Here is a 22,935-nt window from a genome sequence, read left to right as displayed (position 1 = left end):
GTATTACTTACAAGTTCCGTAGCAGAGAAGAGGCAGGCCGGGAGGACAGCGCGTCACTCACTATGTCACGCACCCGCGCCGCCTGCTCCATTCATAAAGTGGGCGGCGCAGGTGCATGACGTAGTGAGTGACGCGCCGCCCGCCCTCCTGGCCTGCCTCCTCGCTGCTACGGAACTTGTTGTAAGTAATACAGCTGGATTACACATGATTATTATATTTAACAATGCCTACAGGTTAGATAAGATTATACAACAGTGAGTGGGGCCAGTGCATTAGAATACAGGGACAGCCCCTTCTCCCTCCGTTTATACACCCGCCGACCACGCTGTGCGGCGCCCGTGCATCATTTTAGGTAATCACAGCATTTTTGGGTCGGCCAAATCGCCATATCGCAATAGTCGATTATCGTGATACAATTGCTTTGGCGAGATATCGTGAAGGCCTACTTCAAACCATGGCTTTTTTCACCTAATGCAAAAGAAATGTCTCACATCCTCATCAGAAGCATTGTTTCGCTCATTTAGTATTGCTGCCCGTACACCTTACGTCATATGTTAAAGGGGTTATCAGGGAAATGATAACGATGACCTATCCTCAGTATTGATTCGGTGAGTGCTGCAGACTTCCAGCAGCTCACCAAGCACAGCGCGAACATTGTATAGCAGCTGTGCTTGGTGTCTCGCTCAGCCCCATACAACTAGGCCATGTTACAGATGGACAGAAGAGAAGATTGCGGCACACAGGGATTCTTTACAATTACATATCATTTATTGATTTAGCATCATAATTTGATTTGATTATGATGCTAAATCAATAAAATGATATATAACTGTAAAGAATCCCTGTGTGCCGCAATCTTCTCTTCTATAATTACCACTACCAAGTCCTTGCTGGCACTAGCTAATCCAGTGTGCGGAGCTCCACCACTACAAAACGTTACAGATATACGTGACATCACTGGAGGCTGTGGCGCTCAGACAGGATTACAGTGACAAGTAACACTTCTGTATATTGTAAGGAACCGTACTCACTTGACCCGTGTACAGAGGCAGGGACACCACAAAGTTCATCAAAGTCTTCTTTATTTAGGCTTGTCCAAATACGTACAGCCGATAAATCCAGATCACAGCCAGGTCCAACAAACACAGCACACACTGACAGCGTTACCTCACACTGTCTACCTTCTTCCCCAGACTGAGACGCACCTAAGTCCAGCAGCAGGATTAAATAGAATCCCTGGACATGAGCATGCCCCAAGTCCCGGACTGGAGTATGGGGAACAGGCACCCACCCAGCACATTGCCTGTTCCCAGTAAAAGCCCGACCCAGACTAGCTCGAACCAGCTATGCTATCTATCATGGTGTCCACCAACTACCTTAGTGGACACCAAATCTAGGGGCCTTTACCCCACCAAGGCACCTTGGTGACACGTTCCCGATGCAAACAAAACCTCTTGTAGAATGCTTCCTGCAGCATAAATATCTCCCATAATAAATGACTCCTGTCACTGCCTCACAATAGATAACAGGCTGCACCATTCACAACTACAGATATCAACTCCTTCCTGACCTCTGCCCAGGTCCCCTCCTGTCCATTGTGTCTATGGCCCATGAAGCTGCTTTAAAAAGACAGGAAGTCTTAACATATTTTAGACCTAGTGGCCAGTGAGAAAACGGCAGGATTTTATCCATTTATTAATTTTTTTATATTAGAAAAAAAAAATAATGTGCTTAAAGTGAACCTGTCACCATGAAAATGCAAAATAATCAGCAGGCAGCTTGTTATAGAGCGGGAGGAGCCGAGCAGATTGATTGACAGCTATCTCTATAAACGGTCATATAGGGAAGGCTGTCAACCACTGATAGGACCGCCTGCTTGACTTCAAAGCTCAGAATGAGCAGGAATTTATTTAAGGAAATGTATAAAACACAGTTTTTCCTATAAAACTGATGGAACCGATAAAATTGACATATATGATACAGCTTTGATGCAAAGATGTTCCTTGATATCTTAAACTGAATGAGCCCAGGTCTGCTTGATATGCAAATGAGGACCATCAAAGGGTTCTTGGGGCAGGACACTGATAAAAGGAAGATCTGCCAGGACTGTCACGTCCTGGGGCAAGCCCGACCCCCTGCTGGTATTTACTGCCCACCCCTGTGTCAGCAAGGACATACATGCCAGGATGGGGGCAGGGGTATATGATAGAACGTTCTTCCTGTGTAATTATCTGCACTAACCTAACTCACAAGTAGGAGCAATGACAAGTCTTTCTGGACTCTACAATGAAGAATGAGATTCGCTGAGACCTGATGGAGAGGAGTGTTCTGAGTACAGAGTAAAACCCATGGCATGTGTGACAGAGAGAATGGTGAAGCTAGCTCAAGGATCCTGACCCCCTCCAATCCCCTCTCCCATTCCCTTAATTGTATTTAGAATGAAGGTATATCTCTATTTGTAAATAAATCCAACACTGAGTTAAGATACAGTTGTTCGTCAGTAATTTAAGGCACCCGCAAAGCACAGCAGATTCTACATAACTATATATCAATCTTTGCTAATTCAGTAGGACTTGCATATTTGTGGTACAGTATATTTGGCTTCTAGATTTCGGTAACCATGTCTCTGGAATCTTTGACAACCATGAGAGTTTAGATGGACAGTACTGCTGGCGTCTATGGCTACAGTTTGTGGACAATCATCTGAATATCTATCAATGCTTCCAGAAGAAATTGACATATACAGAACGTTCAGCAGAATACAAAATAAAAATAAAAAGAATGCATAAGACAACTTGCCACACACTAGTAATACACCCTAACTGCAGCATAACATAGGTGTACCCCCGTCAGTTTATGCACGACCACAGTTAACATTAGAATACATGACCGCCTCCATTACATCTGTATTGTGCTATCAAGTGCCATAAAACTCTGCACTGTATAGCTTAAAAGCAAAGGTCTCTATGCGCCATCTTGTGGTCATCGCTGGGAGTCCAGTTTTTAATATTCCATGTTACTTAGGCAGACACTGTGTATGACGCATACTGGCAAGCAGTGTTTCTCAGGGCAGTCAGTTATGGGGTACTACAGTCTGCGTGCCCCATAAATAGGAGTCCTGTGTTAGGAATAATTAATGGGAACATGTCACCACCTTTTTGTCGCCCTTTTGTTTGACCACATAGCCCTTTGAAAAAAAAATATATATATTTATTTGCACGATCATTTTCTGGCAACCAAAACTGCAGGCAGTCGAGCAGAGTGGAAGGCATGCGATTTGGAGCTACGTTGTCTGCCTTAAACACACTTAAAAATTCACTGTTCGGATTAAAGGGAATCTGTCATCAGTTCTCTGCTGCTAGGCTCTAAAAGCTCCAGTGCAGCCAATGAGTCCTGATATTCATCATCTTACAGCTCTCCCCGCCATCTGCCTCTGATTGACAGTTTTTTTCCTATGAAACGGCAGCAGGAAGGTGGAGAGAGACGTGAGCTCATGATTATGGGGACTCATTGGCATGTGCTGGAGCTGTTCAATACAAGATTTTGGCAAAACGGCAACTAAAAATAGTGACCCAGCATTTTGCTAAGGAGACCTGTCACTAGTCTATGTTGCCCTCAGTTAGGACTAAATTATTTCTCAATTGGTAACAGCCCGATTGAACATTACACTGAGCACTATCTGCTTGGCTCCTTTTTAGATACCCAGACATCAGTTTGGCATCTAAAGGTTTAGCCCCTAAACCAGGGACCCATAACCTGTGGTCCCAGCACTTTCTGCATTACGTTTAGTTCTTACACCGTTATTTCCTCTGATCAGCATAACAGTTCGCAAAACATGCATGTAGGGAACTACATAAGCACATTTTTAGGGCAATCTATTTGAGGGATAGGTTTTGTATGGGTTCGCCCTTATCAGGGTGAGTGTGCCAAATATAGGCTCCTTTAGGGCCAGAGTAGAACCTCCTTAGGGCTAAAACAGGGACCATTTAGGGCACCCCCTTAGGGATAAAACAGGCACCATTTACATTTTAAAAAAGGTACCCATACCAGACATTCCCCTCCTTTTACTTCAATTTCTACCAGATGAAAGACCGGACCCACTACTGGAACAACAACCTGAATAACCCGGATGCGGTAGGACAACGGGTTGTAGTAATGTCTTTTTCTGGTCAGGTGCCACCGTACACCCAGGTACCTTTCTGTATCTTATTTAGTTTTTTGACCATTCATTTGGGAATTTAACCTATATTTTCATTTTCTCCTTATCTTATATTTATATTAAAAGTTACATATTAATTGACTAACTATTCAATTGGGCCGTTACCTTTTTAGAAATAATTTAAATCTATCCCGGTGACATTCACACACTTAATTTTGACCTTACTTAGGACTCCATAAAACTGGTGACAGATTCCTTTTAAGCGCCATATTGCCTAAACATGTGCCCCACATTTTCGCTCCCATGTTGGCATACACTGGCCTTTAAAGGGTTAGAGTGCTGTATCGGACGCCATTAACCATATTTGTTCCTCTACAGTTTTTCTCTCGCCCTCTGAAAGCAGACGCTTCCTTGCCAAGTCTTCTCTAACTGCTCTCCTATTACAGGCAGCAAAGTTGCTTCACCCTCGACATTGGCCATCTGAACATAAGCCATCGGTTGTGGAGTGGATTAGAAAGGTGCAGGAGCTCTGCGGAGTGTAAGTTATCTAGTTGGGAGCGTCTCTCCCACAATAAGTTTCATACTCTGTAGTCTCCATGGATTACATGAGATCTACCAGAAAGCCCACCATGGCTCGACACCATGTCCCTCTTCCTGACTTGTGTTTTTTGTGTAATTGTACTGCTGCTGCACTGTTGCCTCCAAGTTTAGTTTTCCACTTACCCATAGATTGTTTTTAATGAATCACAGGCTGTTTATCATTTATGAGCTTTCTATACATATAGCTCTTTCCATGATGCTTCATATGTATCCACAACCCCTTGGCATTGTCGCCATATTTGTACTTCAGTTTATGTTTTTATTGTATTTTGAGTCTTTCTGATTTCACTATGTACCATGGCTGATATTGTGAAAAAGAAAAAAATAAATAAAAAAGATTTGAGGGGAAAAAAGGGGGTTGTGTCACTTCAGCAAATGGCGTTTATCATGCAGAGAAAGTTAATACAAGGCATTTTTAAAATGGTAACAACTTGAAAAAAAGCAAAGCAGCGCTCACCTGCAGCCAACAACTTGAGAAGCGCGGACACAGCCTGGACTCGGCAGTTTGAACTATAGAAGAAAAGGTTGTAGTCCAGCTTCTAAAAATGACACGAGACTGGTATGCGGTCTACGCGTTGTTGTTTAGATTCGCTCTCCTTCAGCTTGCATCACGATACGTGGTCCATCTTTTTTCTGGATTTAAGGTTAGAGGGAGACATGCTAGCTTCTAAAGTGTGTACCTCTACACACAGGAAAGAAACAGCAGGGAACACCATACTATTGGCAACTTCATGCCATCCGTCACATGTTATTCAGAATGTACCGAAAGGGGAACTAGTGAGAGCCAGACGCAACTGCTCCAGCATGGAAGCTTTCATGGAGGAATCGGAACAAGTTAGCAGCAGATTGCGCCAGAGATCTTATGCTGCACAGTGTGCACAGGGAGCCAAGAAAGGGGCTTAATTCCTTAGTATTCCCCAATAAGTTTTGTTTAAAAAACCATGACCAGAAAGACATAGCGGTAAGACCTAAAAGCAGGTAAGTTACCTTTACTACAAGATATAGTGAAGAATATCAAGAGATTTGTAAAATAGTAAAGCGTCATTTGCCGATACTTAAATTTGACAGAGTGGATGGAATAGTAACCGCTGGAATTCGATGTGCGGCTCGAAAAGCACCTACTCTGGATCAAACAATTAGTCCGAGTTGATTTTATGAACATCCGAAAGTCAGACCCACATGTCTTACATGTAATGGCAGCTATAAATGTGGCCATACGAAGTGTATCTGCAGTAATCGCATGGCAGTCAGTAAAACCTAATATTAAGAAATATTTAAATTGCAATACTGATCATGCAGTATATCTGATCACCTGCACAATTTGTCATTTACAATATGTAGGTTGCACAACGAACGCTATTAAAACCAGAGTTCGGAAACATCTATCTGATGTGCCGCATTATCTAACCCGTAATGTTTCTGCGGAGAGTTTGCACTTTGCCGTAGCGCACCAAGGGAACACCTCTTCGCTTTCTGTACAGGAATCAAAAGGGTGTCTCTACCTGTCAGAGGGGGCGATCACAGACGTAATCTTACTGGATGTTTGAGTTAGGAACTTGCTTCCCCTACAGGACTCAATAAAAAGTATCATCTAATCTTGCAATACCACTGATATGTTTAGAAGGTTTCAGATATGTGCTTTATGTCTTTACAGTTGACTGTTTTTACAATGTTTTGTATTTTTTGGCACATGAGGTGTTAATTTTAAGGGATTTCTCCTGATCCTCATGAGTCACGTTACTCCGTATTCCAGTTGGATTGGTGGAACGGGGACTCATAAGGTCCACGAGTCTATGGTAGCATTGTCATGAGTAAGTACAGTGATTTATAGGTCCGAAACGCGTAGACCGCATACCAGTCTTGTGTTTGGAAGTTTTTACCGCATGAAATAAAAGGACAACTTTTTTAGAAGCTGGACTACAATCTTTTCTTTTATAAGGCACTTTCGAATATATTGCGATTGTCCATATTGCTTCCTTTGCTGGCTGGATTCATTTTTCCATCACATTATACACTGCTGGTTTCCATGGTTATGACCACCCTGCAATCCATCAGTGGTGCTCGTGGTTCCAGACTATAGGAAATAGCATCGGTCTCTGCTAGCTGGGACCATGCAAGTGCTCATAGGCTGGTGCTTTTTCCTATAGTGTGCAAGCACGACTACCACTGATGGGTTAAACAAGCAGTGTAGAATAATAGACAAGGAATCAAGCCAAAGGAAGCAACATGGACAATCACAATACATTAATAGTAAGTGCCTTGTATTAACTTTCTCTATATAAAAAATGCTATTTGCTGAAGTGAGACAACCCCTTTAACTTAATTAGTACAAAAATGCGTTATGCTGATGTATACCACTTGCACGTTTGCCAACAGGACACTATTTGGTATATGTGTGGTCCATAGAAGTGTATGGCTGTGTACAGCATATACACTGGGTGCATTTCCAGATGTGAATAGAGCCCGATAGTGACAAGTAGCAATCTGTTTAAAAGAGTAAATTTATGTTTATTGTAGCAGCTCTACAGTTCACAAGATGGCGCCATTTTATTTTCTACCAATCCTAACCATCAAAAGAATATTCTCAGCAATGATGCACTGTAGTTTACAAAACCAATGAAAAAAAAAAAACTTGCTTACACATACTGTACTTCAGGAAGGTGAAAAAGCGTCATGTGTATACAAGGTTTACACGTTATCAGGAAGAAGATATATAAAAAGACACAAAATGCAGCCACATAATATGCGTGCAGGTTTAACCAGTCTTTCTACCACAGTATACAGAATTTCTGAAAAACAAGTCTATACAGGTGAAACTCGAAGAATTTGAATAATCGTGCAAAAGTTCATTTATTTCTGTAATGCAAATTAAAATTAGAATATTGTGAAAAGGTTCAATATTCTAGGCTCAAAGTGTCACACTCTAGTCAGCTAATTAATCCATACCCCCTGAGCAAAGGGTACCTCAAAATTGTGACTTTGGGGCTTCATAAGCTGGAAGCCATAATCATCCAAATTATAACAAATAAAGGCTTGATATATCTCGCTTTACATGTAATAAGTCTATCACATATGTTAGTTTCACCTTTTAAGTTACATTACTGAAATAAATGAACTTTTGCACGATATTCTAATTTTTCGAGTTTCACCTGTATACACTACATACTTGTAGTGGGCGCAGCTGGAAGTGCCATTTTTGAATAGCAGCTATCATGTAGATTGTAAGCCCTCACGGGCAGGGCCCCCTCTCCTTCTGTACCAGTCTGTAACTCGTCTTGTTTATGATTAGTGCAATTGTCTGTATTTTGTATGTATATGGCTTATCATATGTACAGCGCTAGGGAATGTATGGCACTTTAATATTAAATAATACTAATAATAATCTCTCTTTTTGGCCGTTTTCATGGCCAGGTGGACCCCACTGAAATCATTAGGGCGGTTTTTAATGGCCATTTAGACAAGAGTACACCCGTATAACAGCCATTAAAAATGGCACACTAGGGCCTTTCAGGGGTTAAAATACAAAACAAAATACCTGATCCACGTCCCTCATCCAACAACCGGCACCCCCACTGATCAGCTGTATGAGGAGACTGGGCGCGCAGTGCGGTCTCATTTCTCACTTCCTGTTCACTGCTGCGGTCTGTGGTCTTTGCCATAGACCGCAGCAGCGGACATTAAGACTAAAAGGAGACAGCACGTTAGCACGCGATAGGTGATGGTCAGAGCTTACCTATTCTCTGCACAGGTCACGGAGCATGCCTAGAAAATTCCCATACAAGTCCCTCCTGACCATTGTGTCTGTGGCCCATAGGGTTGCTGTAAAGAAAGTTTCTTAATGCTCCCTAGCTACTTTCACACTAGCGTTGTTTTAATCCACCGTTCAATTCCGACACCGGAACTGCCCGCCGGATCCGGAAAAACGTGTGAAAACGGATTACATTTCAATCCTGATCAGGATTTTGATCACAATGAAAAAATGCATTGGAAAAAACGCATCCGCCATTTATGGACTTTAACTTTTTTTTCACATTTTTCGGGTTTAACATGCAAAAGCCAAATCCGGTTTGACTGAACACACAGCGCCGGATCCGGCGTTAATGCAAGTCAATGGGAAAAAGACCGGATCCGGCGTTCAGTCAAAGTGTTCAGGATTTTTGGCCGGAGGAAAAAATACAACATGCTACGTTTTTCTGAAAAGCCTGATCAGTCAAAAAGACTGAACTGAACTGAACACATCCTGATGCATCCTGAACGGATTACTTTCCATTCAGAATGCATGGGGATAAAACTGATCAGTTCTTTTCCGGATTTGAGCCCCTAGGATGGAACTCAGCGCCGGAAAAGAAAAACGCTAGTGTGAAAGTACCCTAAGAGCTGTTCAGAAAATCTCAGGCAAGATGGCCGCCCCCATAACCATGCTCAAGAAACAGAATAAATAAATCTGCAACCTGAATATAAAAACAGATCAGAAAAAAGGAGATGTGTCACTCTCTGGTTTTAATTGGCAAGAATAGTAGATGTACCAGCAGTGCTATTGCAGCTGCCAAACCAATGAAGACCTTGCCGCAATTCATGCCATTTTAATGGGTCCTGTTACACGACCCCATTGGCGCCAACGTGTGATGGATTTTTTTCACAGCTTTGTGGCTTCCATTCTAAGCAGAAGTAACAACTCCAGTGTGAACAGTTACAAGTCCCCTCTTTTGTATCCACTCTTGCATAGGGTTAAAACTAAAATAATGCAGCAAATGCATGTGTAAGTCCAGCCTAATGCCTTATTCACACGTCAGTGTTCAGTCAGTGATTCCCATCAGTGATTTTGAGACAAAACTTGGTGGGGCTCTAAACAAAGGGCAGGTGAAGAACTTCCCCCGATACCGTATTTCTGTGTAGCCTCCACTCCTGGTTTTGGCTCCCAATCACGGATGGAAATCACTGACCAAACACTGATGTGTGAATGAGGCTTAATACCTAAATAGTAGAACACAGTGACTGAATCATCATCAGGTTCTGGCATGTCCTACCATAGACTTCAATTATTTATATGTATATACCACATTTGATTTCAGTTTTTTTGTTATTATTCTTCAGTCTTTAAACTAAAAGGAGGTCATGCCTTTAACAATGAGGATGATCACTCTCTCCGGTAACCCTGACACTTCTGAGTCAGCAACAGACCTTATCAGTGACGGAAACTCCACATCTGACACTTCAAGGATACAGCGTGACCGGCCACCAACGAAAAGGGAGATGTGGGGTGTATGTGACTTATGGGACAACCTTCATGTGCCATCTCAAAAGTCACAAACATGTACCACAGTTAATACTCACATACATGGCGGCATAACAGAAATGACTACGTGCCTTAAACTCACATACTGCTCACACCATGAACATACAGTCAGAGGAGCAGGGCAAGGGAAGTACTAATGGGGGCATTGAAGCTAATGTCATTAGCAAAGGCCCCTACACCAACTGGTGGCACTACAGCTTGTAGCACTAACTGGGGGCTCATCATGTAGTACTGCAGATAGCAGTATACTAGTTGAAGACTGTGGTGACAGATTCCCTTTAAGGCCATGTTTAGACTACTGCTGGAAACAGCATCATTCAGATGGGTCAACTTATGAGAATATACTCTAAGGGTCCATTCACACGTCCGTAGAATGGGTCCGTATCCGTTCCGTAATTCTGCGGAACGGGTGCGGACCCATTCATTCTCAATGGGGACGGAAAAGGATGCGGACAGCACACAGTTTGCTGTCCGCATCCGCATTTACAGTCCGTGGCTCCGTACTTCCGGTCCTGGCTGCACACGGTGTAGATTTACTGTCTGTGCAGAAAATCTGCATGAAACCCGCACCAAAACGCCACAAAAAACAAACAAATCAGCACGACTTATTTCTGACCGTTTTTGTTGCAGAAGTCTGTGGAGAAAAACCCTCTACAGAAGGTGCGGCATCAAAAAAACAAAGTGTATCGAGAATCGTGAAATCTCATTCACTTTCCTGGTACTCTATTGCGCGGTGGTTTTTCTGCACAAAATCCACAGGTAATCCGCATCATGTTCAGGTGGTCTAAAGAGTCAGACTTTGAATTAGCGGGAATTCACCTACGAGCAGCACAGGAGAGTGTTTCGCATTCTCTTACCAACAGTGAGATCTCCGCAGGAAGAATCACACCTTTACTAGGTAACTATGGTCATTTTACAGGTGATGCGTGCAAACAAGTTTTGTTCTGCATAAGTAATAAGCCAGCCCACGGCCTGGAGCTAGAGTCTGTCCTTGCACGCTCATACATGTATGATCAGTCTTAAAGGAAACCTTGAACTTTGTCAGACCACGATCACCTCCCCAGCGGTTGCTATTGTGGTCCCTTGCCCTCATACAGCTGCATTGTTTCTGGGCAGCAGATCGCTGTATAGACAGCACAATCTGCTGCCCATTGAAACAATAATTTATGCACCTGCATGAACGAACACTTCACCTGACGAACGAGCGTTTTGCGTTACCCGGGCAGATTGCTGGAAACTAGCGTTCGCAGGAACGTTCGGACCCGATAATCTCATCTGGGACGTGTAAATTGCCCGTACATAAAACATACTAATCCTACTGGCCAATAAGGCAAAATAAGACATGTATTACAAGATTGCAATCTTCTTTTTGAGGATTTTAGATCAATAAATAAAATCAAGTTACTGGATGAATATTATCCGACAGATTCTCCAACCAAACTTATATCCATGTGGACTTTTACTCTAGTAACATTACTAGTCTGCATCCTGTAAAATCCCAGAAAACGTGCTTTGTACAGTCCTCTAAATGTCAAGCAAATGAGGCCCAGTTTCTCGCTACTGTCTAGACAAGCTGGACTGCCTTCTCACATCACATTATGGCCCTAGGCTTTACACACACACCATACATCTGACATGACAAATGTGATCTGAGAGGCAATGAACCGTGTAGAAGTTTGGGAAATCTACAGCCCTGCAATGCCCCCAAGTAATGTTATCAGTGCACGTATGGGCTGGGTGTATACAGGGCTGAACTTACTGTAAGTGCGATGATGCAGTACAAAGATCACAAGCTCATAATTACCTGAGCGATCCCTGATGACCAGATTGCGGCCCTCTCTTAAGTGGATGTTCAGGAGGTAAGACATAAGATTTGGAAGGTTGCTCACACTGTCATAGTTTTCAAGGCCCTGAAAAATACAGATTAAAAAGGCATGTTGAGCGTTGTACCACTGCAAAATGTGAATACTGGTAGACTGAACATTGCTAGGGTCCACTAGCAGCATTAGAAGATCTCGTCTCTCTAAACTCATCCGAACAACAACATAAAGATCTGCCTTCGGGTGGGATCTTCATGTAAAGTGATCGAGCATCTGGCTTTAGGAAAGATCAGTGTCTGACAGTGCAGTCTGAAGTGTCAAGTGTCCGATATAAGATCCTGACCACCGAGCCAAGTTACAGCAATGTATTTGTGTTTTTGCCAACTTCTGGGTAAACAAATGCAAGGAGTCCAGGATCTTCATGTGCCTACCAGGGTGCTGGTTGAGAAGGAACACGGCTCAATATGGAGCTCAAACCCCTTTGGTACGATCATAGGTTTGATTGAAGATCTGAAGAATTGAAGTTTGGAGTGGTATTCCCTTCAGACTACCAAGAGGAAAGATGGAGCAGTTTTCCACCATCGCAGAGGGGTCAAATATATTTTTGACATCTTGAGTAACAAGCTATTTTTAACCCCATCCATCGTTACAAAGTCCATTTCCATTCAGGATGCCCTGTGTGACGTGTCACGTTTGGGAAAATATCTACGTGTAGTGACTACTTCCTGCAAACCAAGAAACACAGACTAATCACAACATAATGACTGCATTGTGTAGTACCTAGGAAACCCACAGGAAAAGTAACACTTAAGTTCTGCTGAATATTGCCGGGGAAAACAAGCAAAACGCCTACAGAAAAGGAGTAAACACACACAGTTCTATAAACTGTAAACCTTCTACTGCATGGGATAGAAGACACTTTTTCTGGACTATAGTCCGTTATATAATATCCACTCCCTATATTGCCAGTTTAACAGAGGTTTTATAGAGGTAGAAACATCTAGGAGAAAAAACACGGGCATTGGAGGGCTAGAGTCACCCACGTGTCTGTCCTCAAGTATAAGGGCTCTTTCACACGAGCGGATCCAGTGCGTGGAATCTGCTGCGTGAAAGACAGCCAAGCCCCGTCCCGAACAGCAGAGACACGGAGCATTAACATGATTGATAATGCTGTTTGCCTCTCTGTGATCTTTTTACTACAAAATCACAGGGAGATAAAGTTGTCGCTGTGATTTTGTAGTACAAAGATCACAGAGAGGCAAACAGCATTATCAATCATGTTAATGCTCTGTGTCTCTGCTGTTCGGGACGGGGCTTGGCTGTCTTTCACGCACAGGATCCGCTCATGTGAAAGAGCCCTAACACTCAACACAGCTTGTGAGGAGCTTCATGGATTGTGTTTCCATGGCTGAGTAGCCTACCCCAGGCCTAGATTGTAATATAAAGCATGCTGCCAGACAGAGAGACAGAGAGAGAGAGAGAGAGAGAGAGAGAGAGAGAGAGAGAGACAGACAGACAGACAGACAGACAGAGAGAGACAGACAGACAGAGAGAGACAGAGAGACAAACAGACAGAGACAGACAGACAGAGAGAGAGACAGACAGAGAGAGAGAGATTTTTACCATTCGTCTGGATGTGTGGAGAACATAGTACATAGTAGAGACTAATGTTTATTGGAGGTGGACCATTTTTGAGTCCAGCAAAAGGAGATCTTAGGGCTGTTTCACACGAGCGAGTCTATTGCGGGAATCACGCTCAGTGTGTCAGTGTGATCCTCTGCTCTGGACTTGAGTGCACGGCATTATCATGATTTATAATGTTATGTGTCTCTGCATGGCCTTTTTTCCACAGAATCATAGTGACATAAAGCTGTCAGTATGATTCTGTAGAAATAAGGTCAAGCAGAGACACATAGCATTATAAATCATGATAATGCCATGCACTCCTACAAGTCCAGAGCAGAGTATCACACTGACACACTGAGCGTGATTCCCACAATGGACTTGCTCCTGTGAAACAGCCCTTAAAAGGGAACCTGCTGATTTCAGCGGAGTGTCACTCATGAGCTAAAAGTCAGTGGTTGCTGAGAACCAGCATCATAATCATTGCAGCCCAGGCCTTGAAAAGAGTCCTGGCTATTCCTAATCTCCTGAACTCCCGCCCATCTGCTGATCTCTTCTAGGGAGAAAACTAGGTAGAAGACTGTCAGTCATCAGCAGGTGGGCAGGGAGAGCAGGAATTCACATGGCCGGGACTTTTTTCCAAGCCCAGTCTGCAATGATTGTGATGTTGGTTCTCGGCAACCACTTACTTTTAACTTTTAAATGAAAGACCGCTAAAATCTACTCACCTGTCTCTACTTTATTCTGTCGTTAGTATGGGCAGCATAAAGTTGATGACAGGTTCCCTTTAATGCCACAGAAGAAAATTGCATTTCACAGCACTCCGGCCTTCTGTAAACACAGCGGGAAGGGTGTGTTTCCTGAGTCCGTTTTACAATGTTGCGGTGCACAGAGCAAGAGCCAAGAAATGGCATGTTGAGCTTGGTGTGGAAGAATGTGAAGAGCCGGCAAACAGCACCAGACAACACCTATGGGATTTATAATCCAAACTCCATGCCAGACTTCATTCCCTAAACTGAATCCTGGCCTGTTCTGGCCAAGCGGTCTAGTGAGCGTGTGGACACAAGGCGCATATCACAACCGGATGTTTAGGTACAATCAGATTTATTGTAGGACACTGCGTTTCGGGGTTCAAAAGGACCCCTTTTTCAAGTCTGAAGCGCTGCAGCAGGAGAATAAGCTGGAGCACTGCAGCCTGGTCCCTGCCCGTGGTGCATACGATCGGCGGTGTGCCACACTGCTTGCCCATATGACGAAACTGAGCCAAACGGATTAGTTATGACACGCAATGTAAGCCAATGGGGACGGATCCGTTTTCTCTGACACAACCTGGCACAATAGAAAACGCATCCGTCCTCCATTGACTTTCAATGGTGTTCAAGACAGATCCGTCTTGGCTATGTTAAAGATAATACAAATGGATCCGTTCTGAACGGATGCATGCGGTTGTATTATCTGAGCGGATCCGTCTGTGCAGATCCATGACGGATCCGCACCAAACGCATGTGAAAGTAAAGATGTGTGCAACCAATAGATGTGATGCGGTAAATAACCCCCTCTGTACCTTAGGCTAGGTGCACACTTACACCTAAATTCGGGTATTCTGTCCCGGCATTGGCTGGATCCCCTTCCATATAATAAGGGCCATCAGGAGTACATAGCCTAAGGCCAACAAATTTAATTGCTGAGAATCATGAACTAAACAGCATATGCAATGCCTACACCTCATAATGTAAAATGCCCCCCATCTACTACACAGGGACATGACTACTCAATTTAACCCTCAGTCATTGAAACAAGACAAGCAGCAGTTTTGTACCTGTTTATTAGAGACCGCAGTCTGGTGATCCTTGTGGGCAGCATACCGAAGTCATGCCCAGATTTCTTTTATGTTTCAGCAAGATACAACAAGTATAAACCATTACCTACCCCTACTAAAATCCTTAAAGAATAGCCTTGATATTTGATTTGGCAAAGCAGGGGGTATCACAGTAAACAAGGTAATGAACAGGCCTCGGCCTGCAATATGATTATAGGCTAAATTAAATTGATCACTGCGAGATTGTTTTCTGCCTGACCGCCAAAACACCTTTTCCTAACACCACAGGGGTGAATTCAACAATTAACCCCTTCAGTGCCCGGCAATTTTCCACTTTCATTCATCACTCTCTGTCTTTCCAGAGCCATAACTTTTACAGTCATGTGAAAAAATTAGGACACCCTTTGAAAGCATGTGGTTTTTTGTAACATTTTTAATAAATGGTTATTTCATCTCCGTTTCAACAATACAGAGAGATTAAAGTAATCCAACTAAACAAAGAAAACTGAAGAAAAGTCTTTAAGATCTTCTGTAAATGTCATTCTACAAAAATGCCTATTCTAACTGAGGAAAAAGATAGGACACCCTCACATGTATTCCCTCTTAAATTGGCTCAGATCTCACACAGGTATATCACACCAGGTGCACATAATTAGTAGATCGTTACTCTGCATGTTGAATGAGGCTTGCCTTATTTAAACCTCAGACATTTAGTTTGGTGTGCTCCTGACTGTTGAAGTGAGAGTGAGCACCATGGTGAGAGCAAAAGAGCTGTCAGAGGACTTCAGAAAAAAGATTGTAGCAGCCTATGAGTCTGGGAAGGGATTTAAAAAGATCTCAAAAGATTTTGAAATCAGCCATTCCACTGTCCGGAAGATAGTCTACAAGTGGAGGGCTTTCAAAACAACTGCCAACATGCCCAGGACTGGTCGCCCCAGCAAGTTCACCCCAAGAGCAGACCGCAAGATGCTAAAAGAGGTCTCCAAAAACCCTAAAGTGTCATCTCGAGAACTACAGCAGGCTCTGGCTACTGTTGATGTAGAAGTACATGCCTCTACAATCAGAAAGAGACTGTACAAGTTTAACTTGCATGGGAGGTGTGCAAGGAGGAAACCTTTGCTTTCCAAGAGAAACATCGAGGCCAGACTGACATTTGCCAGAGATAAAGTTGACAAAGACCAGGACTTCTGGAATAATGTTCTTTGGACAGATGAGTCCAAAATTGAATTATTTGGACACAACAGCAGAGGACATGTTTGGCGTAAACCAAACACAGCATTCCAAGAAAAGAACCTCATACCAACTGTGAAGCATGGAGGTGGAAGTGTCATGGTTTGGGGCTGCTTTGCTGCAGCAGGACCTGGTCAGCTCACCATCATAGAATCCACGATGAATTCTACTGTGTATCAGAAGGTGCTTGAAGAACATGTGAGACCATCAGTTAGAAAATTAAAGCTGAAGCGGAACTGGACCATGCAACATGACAATGACCCAAAACATACTAGTAAATCAACCAAAGATTGGCTGAAAAAGAAGAAATGGAGAGTCCTGGAATGGCCAAGTCAAAGTCCAGATTTGAATCCCATTGAGATGCTGTGGGGTGACTTGAAAAGGGCTGTACGTGCCAGAAACCCCTCAAACATCTCACAGCTGAAAAAGTTCTGCATTGAGGAGTGGGGTAAAATTTCCTCAGACCGATGTCGAAGACTGGTAGATGGCTACAAGAACCGTCTCACTGCAGTTATTTCAGCCAAAGGAGGTAACACTCGCTATTAGGGGCAAGGGTGTCCTATCTTTTTCCTCAGTTAGAATAGGCATTTTTGTAGAATGACATTTACAGAAGATCTTGAAAAGACTTTTCTTCAGTTTTCTTTGTTTAGTCGGATTACTTTAATCTCTCTGTATTGTTGAAACGGAGATGAAATAACCATTTATTAAAAATGTTACAAAAAACCACATGCTTTCAAAGGGTGTCCTAATTTTTTCACATGACTGTATAAGTTGAACTATTTAATGGCACCATTTTCTGTTGCATACAAGGTTTTGGGAAGCTGAAAAAACAAATTCCAAATGGGGTGGAATTGGGGGGGGGGGGGGGGAGAAACACTACAATTTTATGAATTTTGCTTTCCCCTGTGTGGTAAAAATGACTTTAAAACCTTAAAGGAGTTTCCTGAGATTTTACTACTGAAGATCTATCCTCTAGATAGGTCATCAGTATCTCTGATCGGTGGGGGCCCAACACCCGGGACCCCTCCAATCAGCTGTTCGAGAAGACAACGGCACACACAGTAGCACCGTGGCCTTCTAGCTGCTTTTCCTAGGCCTGCGACGTCGCATTCAATCAATCACGTGGCCTAGGCGCAAACAGCTTCTATTTTTCATACAGCAAGTATAGCAGTTATGCAGTTGACACTTTCATGTATTCACCGTTTACCTGTGTCCTTGTGCATTAAAGGGAACCTGTCGCCTCTACTAGGCTACCCTCACTGAGCGTTTCTAAATGTTCATCGTCTTACCCTAAACATATAAATTACACTTTTAATTTCATTTGCAGATTAATTCAATAAGTATTATGCATTTTTGTACTTCCAGCCTTTTATGCAAATCAACATAAGAGTCATATCTTACTTGTGTGACCAGAGAAGAGTCATATTTTCAAGCTCTGACTCATCTCAGGTTAATTTGCATATGTATCAAATCGTTTTTTTACACAATAAAAGCACACAGAGCTATGGGGACTGGGTATTGAGGATGTGCTAGGGGCCATCTAGTAACCCATGCCCTCGGCTCTGTACCCAAAATCCAGGTGACAGGTTCCCTTTAACAAGTGTGCTGCTACTAGTTCTACGCATTATGTTGCAGCCAAGGTGGCGTGTATCTGCCCTTATATTTATATACATTAGGGTCCATTCACACGTCCGTAGTGTATTGCATACATTGTATACACCCGGCCGACTCCCCCATAGAACTGCCTATTCTTGTCCGCTATTGCGGACAAGAATAGGACATGTTCTATTTTTTTGCGGAAGTTCGGGGCCGCGCTCTGGAATCGCAGATGCGGAGAGCACAGTGTGCTCTCCGCATCCTTTCCTGCCCCATTGAGAATTAATGCGGACTCATTTGCGGACGTGTGAATGGACCCTTATGGAGGTGTTGGTTTAATATAAATATATTTTTACATTTTTTTTAAAAAGGCACCCTAGGTGACTAACATGCAATCGTTAGATTGCATCTTGTATTTTATAATTCATATTTATGGATTCCTAGCAGAATGAACTGGCTTTGCCCGGGTAATGTTTGTGTGTGGTTAAAAGATATCCACCGTGTACCCCCACAGCAGCCCGTCCCCTTTACAGTAACATCCACAGCATCTCGATCCCTTAAAGGGGTTATCCCATCTTAGATCATGGGGGCATATCGCTAGGATCCTCTGGGACCCGCACCTACAAGGAGAACAGAGCCGGGGAGAGTTGTGGCTGGAGGACCCCGGATTTCCTGCGGTCCATCCACCACCAGGCGCAGCTCCCCGCCTTGCCCATTGAAGTGAATGGAAGCGCACCGCGCATGCGCGGTCATCACTCCCATTCATTTCTATGGGGCCGACGGAAAAAGCCTAGCCAGTGCTCGGCTATTTTCAGCGGCACCATAGAAATGAATGAAGGGCGGCTGCGCATGCGCAGTGTGCCCTCCTCAAGTTTCTCCGCTATGTTCTCCTTGTAGGTGCGGGTCCCAGAGGTGGGACCTGCACCTATCAGACAATGGGGGCATATCCCAGCGATATGCCCCCATAGTCTAAGATGAGATAACCCCTTTAACAGTGACTGATAACAGAGAAGAAAAATGGCTGGGTTGTTATGGAAACCTGGTGTAAAACTGTGTGTATGTCAATGAGGCGAAGACTGAAGGACCTGCAAGCTTCTATTGGCTAATATGGGTCATATGACCGCGTGTATGTCAGTTAGGATATGACTGAAGGACCTGGGAGCTCCTATTGGATCATAGGGGTCATGTGATGATGCCATATTTGCAATTTTTGAGAATGATACATCCTGGACAGCTGAGAGCTGGCCTAAAATCTTTCTAAGCCCCTGATGTACCTATATGCCAAATGTGGTGCAGATTATTCCAGCAGTTCGGCTGTGCATAAAGAACAGACAATAGACAGACAGAAATTCACTTAAGCCTCATTCACACGTCTGTGTTCAAATCCGTGAGAAGGTGGTCACTGATGCATCCGTGAAGCTGTCCGTGAAGTATCCGTGTGCCATCCGTGTTTCACCGACAATGAACAGCTGAAGAGTAATTTTCAAAGCATCTCTTCGTAAAAAGACCGTGCTAAAACACCGATGTGTGAATACACACATTAAAATGAATGGGGATGTTTGCTGTCTGTGGAGAAAATGTACCGCACACGTCCGTGGAACACTGATGTGTGAATGAGGCTTTAGGAATATTAAGCCTTATTCACATGTCAGTGTTTTGGTCAGTGTAAACGAGGCTTCCCTGTGTGAATAAGGCCTTACTAGGACAGACGCCTTGCCCGATCTCAGCCAGGGGAAGTGCATGGCTCCCGGTTTTAGCTCCCCTAGATTTTGACCACGACATCTGTGGGGTTAAATGTCCACGACTGGCATTAACGCTGATCACAGACATTAACCCTGGGCCTCTGCACCCCAATTTTGGCACATTTTTGGAGTAAAACTAGGCCAACTTATAGGTGGCGTAAACTTAGACTAGACGGTCTAAAGATGCAACAGATTTATCATCCAGCATCAGCCACTATGATAAATCTGGCATGGTCTAAGACGGTCTTAGGTGGAGATTTATCAAGACTCGCGCTTTCTGCGCCTGTCTTGATATCCCCTACACTGCCAGGGGATGCATCTAGTTTACGACAAGGCATATGCCTCGTCTTAAATTGGGCGCCTAACAAGAAACCTACGACGCTCAGAGCCGCCGTAGATTTTGGTCTTCATTTGTGTACGTTTTCTAGCGTAAATGAAGATAAATTTGCCACTGCGGCCAGCAACGCTCTGGCCACACATCCTTTCAGAAAATTGGCAAGGACGGTGAAAAAGGGGAGACACTGTCACCTCAGTTAGTTTTGGTGGAACGGCATTTGCGGTACACCAAATTTATATAGGTCAGTGGCCTGAATTGTGCAAAAATAGCGCAAACTTCGCCATGATTAGTAAATCTAGCCCAACATCCCAAACAAGATAACTGGACTAGGTAAGGATACTTTCACACTAGCGTTTCTATTTCCCGGCATTGAGATCAGTCATAGGATCTCAATGCTGGAGAAAAAAAAAAAAAGTTTCCATTTTATCCCCATTCATTGTCAATAGGGACAAAATGTAACGTAACTGAACAGAACGCTCCAAAATGGATCGGTTCATAACGGATGCAGACAGTTGTATTATCAGTAACAGAAGCGTTTTTTGCTCAGCCCTGCCGAATCAAGCAAAAATACTAGTGTGAAAGTAGCCCAAGACCAAAAACGCAAAAAAAAAACAAAAAAAAAAAAACAGCAGTTTGTAAATAACTCCAATTAAATGTAAGCAAAATATTCTACTACTTACTCCAAATTCTTCTGACATCTGTGAGGACATTGAAGAGTTCAAACTAATACTTCCTGTTCCATCCTAAAGTGAAAAAAAAAAAAAAAAAGGATACGTTGGTATAGATAAAGCAGAGGAACGTGCATTTCAAACGTAAATGAACTGAAACTAAACATTAAAATAATCCAACTATATCGTTCACCCAGAAGGTTGATTATCCTGTGACAATGGCACCTGTAAAAAGGGGGGATATACTGTATTAGGCAGGGAGCAGAGTCAGTCAGTTGACGTGTTGGAAGGATCAGAGTGATGGGTAGATACTGGGTCATAGCATCTACAGCACAGCAAGTCTTGTAGGGCGTTCCTGGTATGCAGTGGTCAGTACCTACCAACAGTGGTCCTGGAAGGACAACTGGTGACAGGATTATGGGCTCCCAAGGAGCCATGGCAGGATATGACCTGGCCTGATGAATCACGTTTTCTTTTCCATCATGTGGACAGCCAATGCTTACCTGGGGAGGAGATGGAACCAGGATGCACTGTGTGAAAAAGACAAGCCAGCAGAACCAGTTCAATTCTCTAGGTAATGTACTGCCTGATCGCTTTTGGTCTGGGTTTTCATGTGGATTTTACCTTGACATGTACTACCTAGCTAAACATTGCTGCAGGCCAAGCGCGGCCTGCCACACTGCACAGCAAGTCTCTCTGCAGCAATGACATCCCCAACTACCTTATGTCACTGCTAAGGGCAGGATAGACTGGAGCAGTCATGCACATTAAAGCGGGAGAAACATAGACCACCGATGCTGGGGTGGCAGGGGAATGAGTAGGTGAGTAAAGTTTCTTTTTTTATTTAAAGGGGTTCTCTGGGCCTTTAATATTGATGGCCTATCATCATCCTATGCTATGTCTATGGCAGCAGTGAGCAGGAAGAGAGACGGGATACGACACGTGCACACTGCACATGCCTTCCCTTCATACAGCTGATAGGTGGGGGTGCCAGTTGTCGGACCCCCACTGATCTGATATTGATGACCTATCCTCAGGATAGGTCATCCATATTAAAAGCCCGGAGAACCCCTTTAATAATGTTCCTGGAACGTCCCATGATTTTTGGGGACCTAGAAAACCCCTTTACAGGATCAGCTGCTAACATCTTCAAGGATCCTTTAGCATCCATGCCTCACTGATTTGTCTACAAAAAGGATTGTGAGCCCCATTGGGGACAGCCTGATGCTAATGTCTGTAAAGCTGTACGGAATATGTCAGCGCTATATAAGTGCATAAAATAAAGAAGAAGGCGACCAACACAATATTAGGCAGGTGGATTTAATGTTCTTGTATATGGAGCATTTGCTCTGAAGGGAAGCAGGTTAAAAAAACAAAAAAAAACTCAAACTCACAAGGTAAAAGCATAATATAATATAGGAGCTTTTCTAAAGTTTGGTTTGGCTGAGCATTATAATTATAGGGCGCTTGTATTTCCTGACTCCCTTCCAAGGTAGGAGGCTGGAGTAGTGTAAATGATTTCCAGACTATCCCCGGCTAGTTCAGTTGTTTAGACAGTTATTACTGCTGCTCTGCATACATCTACATGGGGCAGCCTTCAAGTCGTAACAGCTGGAAGAGTTTTCTCAATGCCTCAAGTGCTGGGTACTGCAATTAGGAGGCCAACAAAACTGTAACCTGATCCTGTCAGCCATTCTGGCAGAAGAAAGCGCCAGCAGCGAGAACATGTTCTGGATTTTAGAGGGAAGCTGTCTGCCAACACCAGACCCAGGCGAACTGCATCATCAACAATTGGAAAGCTCCATTCCCGCCACAGATTAGTGTCCATTATGGAATGCCAGGTGAAAAGCGATTTTGTGCAGCTTTCTTCGAAAAGACCGGAACACCATCCCCACCGGCTGTATTGTCCTGCCATGTAGAGTCCTCTGTGCAAATAAAATTCTCCATCATCATTTCACAGAACCTTCACAGAAAGTGGACTTTATAAGGGTCCCCTTTCCATATACCCTATTAGGGCTGATGGAAACAATATAGCCCCCTCTGCC

The 22,935-nt window shown here is 43.5% G+C and overlaps 1 protein-coding gene across 3 annotated transcripts in view; it reads right to left on the bottom strand.

Annotated features, from left to right (window-relative positions):
* MCTP2 (multiple C2 and transmembrane domain containing 2) overlaps positions 1–22,935 on the bottom strand; it is a 209,316-nt gene that overhangs the window by 114,413 nt on the left and 71,968 nt on the right. For all 3 annotated transcript variants that reach the window (XM_040414208.1, XM_040414210.1, XM_040414209.1), the window contains exons 3-4: positions 20,903–20,965; positions 11,860–11,965 (exon numbers count right to left, since the gene is read on the bottom strand). In XM_040414208.1, coding sequence (XP_040270142.1) covers positions 11,860–11,965; positions 20,903–20,965 — 169 coding nt within the window. The remainder of the gene's footprint in view (positions 1–11,859; positions 11,966–20,902; positions 20,966–22,935) is intronic.

The sequence above is a fragment of the Bufo bufo genome, chromosome 1, assembly GCF_905171765.1.
Source record: "Bufo bufo chromosome 1, aBufBuf1.1, whole genome shotgun sequence".
Taxonomy (NCBI): domain Eukaryota; kingdom Metazoa; phylum Chordata; class Amphibia; order Anura; family Bufonidae; genus Bufo; species Bufo bufo.
The sequence above is the reverse complement of the archived record's forward strand: the minus strand, read 5'-3'. Positions and strand labels throughout refer to the sequence as shown.